The sequence below is a fragment of the Colossoma macropomum genome, unplaced genomic scaffold (assembly GCF_904425465.1).
Source record: "Colossoma macropomum unplaced genomic scaffold, Colossoma_macropomum, whole genome shotgun sequence".
NCBI classification, from domain to species: domain Eukaryota; kingdom Metazoa; phylum Chordata; class Actinopteri; order Characiformes; family Serrasalmidae; genus Colossoma; species Colossoma macropomum.
Window position 1 is genome coordinate 49,479,008 of NW_023494789.1, and position 10,868 is coordinate 49,489,875.

The 10,868-nt window shown below is 40.3% G+C and overlaps 1 protein-coding gene across 1 annotated transcript; it reads right to left on the reverse strand.

The window, feature by feature from the left end:
* Nucleotides 1–5,288: 5,288 nt before the first annotated feature.
* Nucleotides 5,289–6,221, reverse strand: LOC118807680 (odorant receptor 131-2-like). The gene has a single exon (XM_036569709.1). It carries the CDS (start codon nucleotides 6,219–6,221, stop codon nucleotides 5,289–5,291), a length of 933 nt encoding a protein of 310 aa, XP_036425602.1.
* Nucleotides 6,222–10,868: the final 4,647 nt, after the last annotated feature.

Here is a 10,868-nt window from a genome sequence, read left to right on the forward strand (position 1 = left end):
TTGCCTCTTGATCATTCTTAGTTTATCAGCTGAGCCTACCGCACTGTGAATATGGTGACATCATCCCAGAGGAGGCTGACATTCTGTGTTTAAGGTATAGATGGAGCAGACATAGCTGGTGCAGCCATTTCTGTGCTCTCCAATGATCCTTGCCTTACATCACCGCCCTTAGCACTGCTTACTGTGTTCTTCTGTTTCAGAGCAGGCCTGCAAATGAACTTCATGTCTGTGTACATGCTCCCCATCAGATGACACTGGACTAGATTGACTGTGAATAACCCCAGAGAGCGAGGTTTTGGCTCAAACCAGGTCTCCTCTCTTTAGCATATTAGCCCTGCCCCTCCTTCTGGTTCTCCTGTCCAGTCCAAACGTTGCCCTCACACCTGGATGGAGAAGGTCCAGGTGAGACTTTGGCTTCTCCCTATTAACATTTATTCCAGGGAAAGCCCTGTTTTTATATGCAGAGTGATTCAATACTGGAAAAAGAAACGTTAGAGCTTGATTGAGTGAGAGAGAGATGTGACATTTTCTTTAGTCCCTCTTTCAAGGTTGCAACTGCTCGTTCTGCCAAGTCATTTGAAGCAGGGTGATAGGGCACTGTGTGCACGACAGATCCCATTTTTCTACATGAACTCCTGAACACCTCACTGGTAAATGTGGGCCCATTATCAGTGACCACAACAACTGGTAAAATGTGTAGCTAAGCACTTTCAAGGTCTTTGGGACAGTGATGTTTGACACAATGGGTGCATCTGCATTTAGTCCACTAGCACCAAAAAAGTGTGCCCCATAGATCAGCAAAATCCAAGGGCAGCCTGGACCAAGGACGCCCTGACTACTTCTAAGGATGTAGTGGAGCTGGTCCTGGCAACTTCTGGTTGCTTTGAGGTTGTAAACATGCTTTTACCTTCCCTTCTATGACATGGTCCATTCCAGGCCACCAACCAAATGTCCTGGCAAGGCTTTTAATCCTTGAAGCTCCTAGGTAAGCTTCATGTAACTCCTCCATTGCCGGAGCATGTGCTGGGGGAGGAACCAGTACTCTGGATTCCCAAAGAACACATATCCAATAGGCTTTTCCATACAGTGAGAAAGAATGCATAAGAAAGGATGATGCCTTTGCTTGCCTGGATCAAAGTGCACAAGCAGTTTTGTTGAATGCAGCAGCTTCTTCACCTGCAGATAGGTCTTATTAGGAGCTTGAAAAACACAATTACTGCACTTCAAATGTGGCCCAGCCTCCAACATCCTCTTCAACACTTGTTCTAGATTTCGTAGGTACTCCTCCTTGGTTTTGCCTGTGACTAAAACATCATCTAAATAGAAAGCAATCCCAGGAATATCCTTCAGTAGATTATCTGTTTTGCATTGTAAAATTGCTAGACTGGAAGCCACCCCAAACACCAAGCAGTTGCTTTTGAATAAGCCTTTGTGTTTGTTAATGGTTATATACTGTTTAGAATTCTTATCAAGCAGCAGCTGCTGGTAATTATGACTCATGTCCAGCTTTGTGAAAGTTTTGCCAACAAACAGCATAGCAAACAGATCACTACCCATGTTAGAGGGTGTGTGTCTACTTTTAAAGCCTGGTTTATGGTCAAATTATAGTCCCCACATATCTGTACTGAGCCATTCTGTTTCTGGAACTGGTACTGCTGGGGCTGCCCAGTTGGAAAACTCCACTGGCTCAATGATACCTAATGTCTGGAGCATGTCCAGTTCTGCTTCCACCTTGTTTATATCATATGGCACTGGGCGTGATTTGAAAAAAGTGAGGTTGCGCCTGGGCATCTACACAGTCTCATCGTTACGCCACGGAGATTGGCCAGCTCTTTCTTAAAAACTTCAGAGTATTTTGCTAGAATATCTTCGACAGCCGACACATGCTTAATCTCTGACCAGTATATCAATTTTTCAAGCAGATCATGGCTCAGCAAACTTAGACCTATCCCAGCCACCACCAACAGATTTGCTTTAATCCTCTGGCTTTAGTAAACTATGCATACCTCTTTGGCCCCAAGAATTCAAATGCACTACACCAGTGTGAGTTTTGAGTTTGATGTCAGCATCTGAAATTGCAGGTGCTGCAGGTGCTGCACCAGGGTGCCACAGTGTCTTGTACCTTTTCTCATTAATCACTGAAACAGAGGCACCCATGTTTAACTCTTTCCCATCAACGTCTAGTACTGCACAGATGGTTTTAGCCTGGGGCTCTCAAATGTGGAGTATATTATAGGAACACTCTTCCTACTCTTAGCACCTCTGCAATTTTTAGTTATGTACCCTTTTTCTGGCACTTGTGACAAACAAAGTCTTTAAAACAACAGTCATTAGCAAAGTGTGGTCCACTGTAATAGTAACATTCAGCTGGAGGACTTTCCTGACTTCCCTTTTGATATGTAATGGACAGTGCCCAACGATGCCACTCACCCAGCTGTGTTTAAGTCTCTTGTGTTAGTAGCCACTGACTTTATTGGTTGTACAATCTCAAGCACCTTTTTGAAATTCAGTGTGGTTTCTCCTAAAGCTGCATGCTGTCATCATTTATGCCACAGATTAACCTGTTGCACAAGATGTCCCCTAACACTGTTCCAAATTCACAGTTCTCAGAGAGCTGCCATAGCTCCACCACAAACACAACCACCATAACTCCTGCGTGACTGTGACTGCATGATGACAGAAGGCTTAGGGTTGTGATAAGTCCATGCTTTTCACAGAGGCATGTTTGTAGCATTTGGCCCCACAAACACTGAAAGGGATCGAACGCTGCTTAGCTCCATTTGCAATGCCATTCATCAAGAAAAAAATGCTCCTTTGGCATATTCCAGCTAGTTACTGTTTTATCATTCACAAATTCACTCAGGGAACCAAATGCTACTGTTTCTTTTGCATATGAAAGGTTACTGATGTTTCCTCTACAAATCTTGACTCCTCAGTTCTCTTCCTACAGTCGTGCATTTTTTTTTTTTGTTATATGTTTAGCATAAAGGTTGAACAAGTATAGTGATAGTGGGCAGCCTTGCCGAACTCCCTTGCTGATGTTGAAGCAGTCTGTTTATCCATTTTCTGTAATGACCGTGGTTTGCTGATCAGTGCAGAGATTCCTCATTAAAATAAGATGCTCTGGTATACCCATTTTCCTGAGGACATTCCTTATTTTTGTAGTCGACACAGATGAAGGCTTTTCAGTAGTCGGTGAAGCACAAATTGACTTCCTTTTTGAATTCCTTGGCTTTTCAATTATTCAGCATACACTAGCAATGATATCTCTTGTTCCTTTGCCATTCCTGAATCCTGCTTGCATGTCTGGCAGTTTTCATTCAGTGTAAGGCTGTAGTTGGCGTTGGATAATTTTGAGCATGATTTTATTGCCATATAGTAAAATAGAAATTGTATGTATGGTAGTTGGCACACTCTTTCTGGTCTCCTTCCTTTGGTATTGGAACATAAGCTGACCTCGTCCAATCTGCTAATTATTGGGCAGTTTTTCCAGATTTTTCTGGCATATTGATTCCTGTGACTTTCTTTTTTTTGCAATGAAGGCTCTTCTCTCTACTCAAACACACCTGCTAAATCTAGCAAATAACAGATGAGTTAAATCAGGTGTGCAGGTAAATCTTGCCTTAAGGCAGGGGTCACTAATTTTATCCTTTAAGGTTTTCATATTTTGCAGGATTTTATTGTAATCAAACAAGGGCTACACTTGATTCCAGTTGTTTAATAAGCTGATCTTCAGTCAGCTGATTAGTTATATGATCCTACTTGGTAGGAATGAAAACCTGCAGCCAAACTGGCCCTTTGTATATAAGATTGGTGAACCTTGCCTTATGGTGCAGTCTACTGATTAGAACACTTCTCCCTTGAAAATAAAATGTTCTGCTGTTGCCTTGCATGAACTTGATGATGTGTGTGCTTGCATGGTCCCTCATGTTCATGACTTAATTTTATTGTTTGAATTGTATAATTGAATAAAACATTCAGTTAAAATTGTAACTGAAATTTTTATATTATTATAAATGAAAAACAGGACTCACAGTAACAGTAGAAACACTACTTCAGTCTAGATTACACCATTGATCACATCATAAACAGACCAGGCAAATCAGCCAGTTCCCCTGTCTGGCACCAATACATGCACGTGACACTGTATTTTACAGATATTGTGGTTTAGAGCTTTGGATTATAAGCAATTAAATTACTTTACCAGGAGTAGAACTTTTGGACCCCACTTTCTTAAGAAGAACCAGAACTAGGAGGCCAGCCTTGCATCTACAGCATTAATCTTTTTTTGTTGTTGTTGTGAGCACAGTTCACAGACACCATGCTGACCTGCTCAACATAGAAAATGGCCATGTTTATATAGGCTGGCTCAGGCACATTGTTGCCTGGACCATTGCTAAATTAGATAAAGAAGCAACAGCTGTTCTTAACCTACACATAGACAGCTAGGAATAACTGTTCACAATGTCCTCCCATTGTCCTCTCAGGTACAGCTCACATAAAACACACACAGATCACATACATATTATAACATGTAATACTGAATATAATATTACACATAAAGCATATAATACAACAGATACTTCACAGGACTTACCAGCACATTTTTACTTCTTAGAGGACACACTTTTAAACAGATTGTACAGTTGTTTTGACATAATTAATGCAGATTTAGTCACATGATGGTGTGCTTCACTAGCAGTGACATTTTAACTTACTAGAATCAACTCTCTTTTGTCTTTAGTGTCATGTTAATTAATAATGTAGTGACAGAGCTGTCCAGCAGTCAGCTAAGAAGCGAGCTCTCCCATTACTTTTGGTCTTGTAAAATGGAAGATTATAGACAGGTGACAAATTATGGAAAAAATCTACAAAGTGTCAAGTAAGGTGTTGGGCCACCATGAACTGCCAGAATAGCTTTAATGTGCCTTGGCACAGATACAGGCCTGAATCGATCTCTTAGTGAATACCACATATGCACTCACCCACTTGTGGAGAGTAAAAACATACAATGTATTTGTGCAAACTTTGAATTGCTACACTTCCATTTGTAAATTATTTAGATCTATAATTTAGACCTAGATTTAAAGACATTATATTTAGCTATTAGTCTGTTATTATTAAGAAATATGCTTTAAGAATGGCCATGTGGCTATGATGATTGAGTATCTCTTAAATATAAAAAAGCTTTCCTGAGAGATTCATGAAAATCTGCCTTTAAACATATAACACACTGTAAATATGTGTTTAAGTACTTCATTTCCATCCAAATCCAGCAGTCACACAGACTAAGCTGCAACCTTTACAATAACCAGTTCACAAGAAAAATAGCGTTTGATATGACTCACAAATTTCTGGTCTCGAACTCCATAAATCAGAGGACTCAGGAGTCTTGGCACAATGTTTGTGAGCAGATAATTAAAGAAGGTGATTTTAGTTCGATGAGATGGGAAAAATGGAATAAGCATCAGATCCAATACAGGGGTTACGTAAGACAACATGCAGAGAAGTAACTGACCACCATGTAACAGGATTGTATTGCGCGCCTTTTTAGCTGAACTTTGATGATGGACAGATGAGGCTACTTTGGCTGTAAAAAGAACTCTGAAGTAAGTATAGAACAGGGTTATCCACACAATAGGCATGTAAATGGTCTGTGCACCAATGGTCTTTTGCATATGATACTTTGAGTTGTATACAATAATTGGCTGGCAGTAGGTAAGAGAGTTAAAATAAGAACTGGGTTGCAATGCAATGACAATAATAACATCAATTACTGCAGGAATAGCTCCAATACCCCATATCACACAAATGAGGATGTAGGTCCTATTCAGTGTGCAGATCTGAGAGTGATGCAATGGTTTACAGACAGCAATGTAACGTTCTATTGCCATGCCAGCCAAAATCACAGGAGTGTTCATATGAGTAGTTGAACCTATTGCCATTAGCAGGAAACAAAAAGAAACGTTCACGTAAGGCCATGCATAAGTCAAAACATACAAAGTAACTGATATGCAAATCATGAGAATGTCATTGATGACAAGGTTAATGTATAAAATATATCTAGGGTCTTTGTGAAATACAGGGTTGCGGACAAATATGACCACCAACATTCCATTTATGCCATTAATGATTAGAGCAAGAGAGACAATAACAATGTTTTTTGCAAAAGCTTCCTGGTAAGTGTCCGTGGTTCTAAATTGATCTGCTGTCACATTCATTGCTTTGTTTCTCTCTGACAATGACCTAAAGAAAACAAAATTTCTTAAGAGAACAATTAATAAAAACAGGCATAAACATATATCATAAAAATAAAAGATATATTCACATTAATATAATTTAAGCCAGAATGTAAGACATCATTAAAATTTCCACACCATAGTGCCTAAATGTATTCCCAGTAGCTAGGTACCTGTACAAGACTTATTAATATTATATTCAGTATTAAGGATGTAACGGGTTTGCAATTTTAATATTATTATTGCTAGAACCTTATGAGAGGGTGTGAGGTAACCCGGATAGAGAAAAACACTCGCACCAAGGATGCTTCAGAAAAGGGAATTTATTAGCTAAATATCAAACTACTTTTGGACTACATTCAATGATAAACAACAGAAAATGAAAGACAAAATAGCTTGAGTAAGTTAGAGTGATTCACAGCTAAATGGTATGAGGCAGTGTGGTTTGGGAAGTCACTTAGGAGAGCCTCTAGAGAATTAACCTAAGCATGGACTGGAATAACTATATGGCTGGATGTACCTATAAAAGTTCTCTTATTAAATAAATTGGCGTCAGGGCCCTGACTGCAAATTGATGGAACCAGCTTACGTTGGAGTCAGGGGCTGACTTCAGGAGGGGTCGTCTCAGGACAGACTCGATCGAAGGCTGGAGCTCACGTGGTGATTCCTCTCCTCGCTGGCCGTGGATGCTGCATCTCCATGCGGGCACGCGCCTTTCCGTCAGTGATTGGGCGGAGGCGTCTCGTGGCTGTCTGACGGTGGAGCTTGGGCAGGCTTTCGATGGTCGATCTGTTCACAGATCAGTGCGTGGCTCTGAGTGCGATGCTGGGTCTCCGTGGTGTCAAACCCGCTCCCACTCCGCTGGCGAGGTTCAGGTTGCAATCAGGGTTCTGAGGCTGGTGTTACTAATTTAACTAACTACCTCTCTTCAGTAGAATCAAAAGTGATATATTCTTCCTGGCCAGACAAGAGCTATCTACCTTCCTTCTCTGAGGGTGGTTTAAACTTAAGGTGTGTAGACGAACAGGCAAGTTACAAAACAAACAAATGTTTCAGATCTGAAAATTTAGCGTTCTAATACTTCTGACCTGTCTTTCTGACCAAGGCCGGCACAAACTTAGAAACTTAGCTATTCTTTGTTCTGAACGCAGGAATCTGCAACCAAATTTGCGGTGCACTCTGGTTTTGCTCGGCTGGAGGCCCTACCCTTTGCAGGTGGAGCCAGAGTGCTGATAGGTTCTCCTCACCTAACGGTTAACTAGCTGTTCATTGTTTCCAACTCTGATTGGTTGTGCATAATCTTAGGAACGCCTTCCCCAGAATCACTGCCTTCTTTGTTTCAGTTAGTTTTAAACAAAGAAAAAGAAACATTCTTATATCATCAAATTGGTTTAAATTACAAAATCAAGGAATGAACAACTAGAATATTCAGGTATATTTATAAGAGAGAGTTTAACCCTTGTTACCTGATACACAACACATGTTAAAGAACTCAGGTAATATTTGCCTATAATATCTGAATATGAACCAATGCATGGAGAAATAAAATCAACAGCGAAAGAAAAGGAACAAAAGAAAGAAAAGAAAACCACATTCAGGATACATATTCGTAAATGGTCTAAATTCATTACAATGAAGTGGTTGTCTCTGTCTGTTATCAAAGTTATACTCTACATATTTCTAGCACTTAATAGTAGAAAAAGATACAGGTAATATTTAGGTACTACCCAACAACAAGATTAATACAACAAGTAGTACTGCTTACAGATTATATAAATGTTGATAATCAAGCAGACAAAGCAAGAAGTTTCTCGTGTTCCTTATAAGCACAAGTCCTTACGGTGGTGATGTGGTATTTGGTGGTTTCACCCCTTGGGGGTGCTGTGGGTCCATGCTTGAGATCCCTAGGGAATTCAGAAATTTGGAATTTTGCCACCCAAAGTCGTACGAGTTCAGTTTTTGGTATGTCTAGTTTAGTTAAAAAGAGTTCTGACGAATGGTTGCAGTTTGGAGTGGACATATACCTTAGAAATGTACTTTCTGTTATTTAAGATAAAGTTGTCCACAGGACTTTGGAGGGCCATATGGCCAATATCCCAGGGAGTCGTCGTCCTGTTGCCCTCTAGGTCAAGGGAGAGGGGTGCTGGTTCCTGTTTCAGCTGTAAATCTGACTGAGTCTGGGGTTGGGGGGGTGTTAAGCCCACAGATTTACCTCTCAACTCCAGACTTGCTGGAGCCAAAAGGCCCTTAACTTTGGGTTGTTGATACGTTAGAAACACTAACCTAGGGGCAAAGTTCAGCTAGTGTTCGTTAAAAGGTTGAAATCTGTATGTTTATACCTTATTATAAACAGGTTGGTATCAAGTTTGCAGTCCAATACCAGATCTCTTACATTTCTTTAGCCACTGAAAAGAGCTGTTACAGAGAAGAGCTCAACTGCTGGATTTGTTCAGATCACTGCTGTTTTATAATGTATCAACATCAGGGGAATACAGAGGCGTGTAAGACAGAACTATAAAGGTAAACTTCATCTGTAAGCTGATTAATAAAGTCAATATATGTTCTTTGGTGCTGCACAGTAAAGTGATAAGCCTAGTCATTTAGTTTTATTATATTATTAATAGCTTTTAGTTTCTCTGAAAACTACTTTTCTCATTAAATGAAAATTATGTATATCACAACAGCAACCTTCCAAAAGCTGTTGAGTGCTACTCAGCACTGCAGTAACACTGATGTGGTGGTGGTGGTGTGTTAGTGTGTGTTGCGCTGGTCTGAGTGGATCATACACAGCAGTGCTGCTGGAGTTTTTAAACACCTCAGTGTCGCTGCTGGACTGAGAATAGTCCATCAACCAAAAATATCCAGCCAACAGCGTCCTGAGGGCAGCGTCCTGTGACCACTGATGAAGGACTAGAGGATGACCAACACAAACTGTGCAGCAGCAGATGAACTATCGTCTCGGACTTTATATCTACAAGGTGGACCGACAAGGTAGGAGTGTCTAATAGAGTGGACAGTGAGTGGACACAGTGTTTAAAAACCCCAGCAGCACTGCTGTGTCTGATCCACTCGTACCAGCACAACACACACTAACACACCACCACCACGTCAGTGTTACTGCAGTGCTGAGAATGATCCACCACCCAAATAGTACCTGCTCTGTGAGGGTCCATGGGGGTCCTGACCACTGAAGAACAGGGTAAAAGAGGGCTAACAAAGTATGTAGAGAAACAGATGGACTACAGACTGTAATTGTAGAACTACAAAGTGCACCTATATAGTAAGTGGAGCTGATAAAATGGACAGTGAGCTTAGAAACAAGGTGGTCATAACGTTATGCCTGATTGGTGTATGTTTATAGATAGATGTCTTATAACAGCTTTGTATTGTTTGCAACATTAATAATTTAGCTTTTGTTGATAAAAACTCCATTATCCTTCCCTGGCATCTCATTTTAGGACTAAAATCAGCTTGGCAACTATGGATTGGCCTAAATATTCTCTGACCTCTCTTATGACATCTTCCACTGTAACATTTCATTAAAAAAAATCAATTAAAAAAATGAATCTGTATATATTTTGTGTCACAATCCTTTAGAGTCCTGTATATTTATATTTTCTGAATATACTGAAAGTACTCTTCTCCCAAATGGTCTCATCACAATCATGCAAATGATTTGTAACACCATTCAAGCACATTTTATACCAGGTATCGGCCCGATAGACCTATTAACAACTTCTCTTGGAAAACAGTTTGCTTAAGAGAGCTCAAAGGCCCTATCCAAGTGCTTGCCTTAAGCTTCAAGGTCCATGTTGTTTAATTTAGCCAGGATCCACGGAATAGATTTCAGTAAAGATACCTACCTTATCATCATATAACACACGCACAAGGCCAGCACAAGAATAAAAAGCAGAAATTTATTTATATACATAAGAAATCCATATTAAAGTCAAGCCTCTTTTCAACTGCAGGGCCAAATGGTTCTGAGCATGAAGGGTAACCATTCCAGTGGCATTTCCATACAGACATGATTTGACATTGAATGCTTAAAAACTGTGCTTAGTGTGGTTTTCTTGACATAATTAACTAACTGTGTTCAGGGCTACAGAACTGTTCTGTGAGACGATGTAATGACGTAGGCATTTGCTGATTGGTTCTATATTTATGCCAGTATTGTGTCACCACATTGTACATTATTTCAAATCTGAAAACAATCAAATGAGTTTAGATCACTAGCACAAATGCCAAATAAATGGAAGCAGCACACATTTTTAAATCCACCACTCAAAAAATGTCAAAGGTCTAATCTAACCATTTCTAAGTGTCTGTGTGTAGGTATTAGGAGTTAGCTATTAGTTAGCCACACTTTTGTGTAGTTTCCTCCTGTATTTCCTGGCAGTACAGCAGATTGAAACTGCAACTGCAACTGGTGTCATAAGAATGGCACTGTACGGCCCTGGGGACCATTTGGCTCCACAGTGGAAAAAAGGCCTTAGGTACTAGCCTGTTCTGGCACAAAGGTTGTGTCCAAAAATCTGTCTCAGGCTCTTAAGCCACAAGGGTTGAACCATAGGTGAGGTCTGGTCCCAAACTGAGAAGGAAGACCTAGGAGGTGGCACTGCTGTGTGC

Excerpts from the sequence above, each read along its gene's own strand:
- LOC118807680 (XM_036569709.1), bottom strand. The coding sequence starts at position 6,221 with ATGAATGTGACAGCAGATCAATTTAGAACCACGGACACTTACCAGGAA.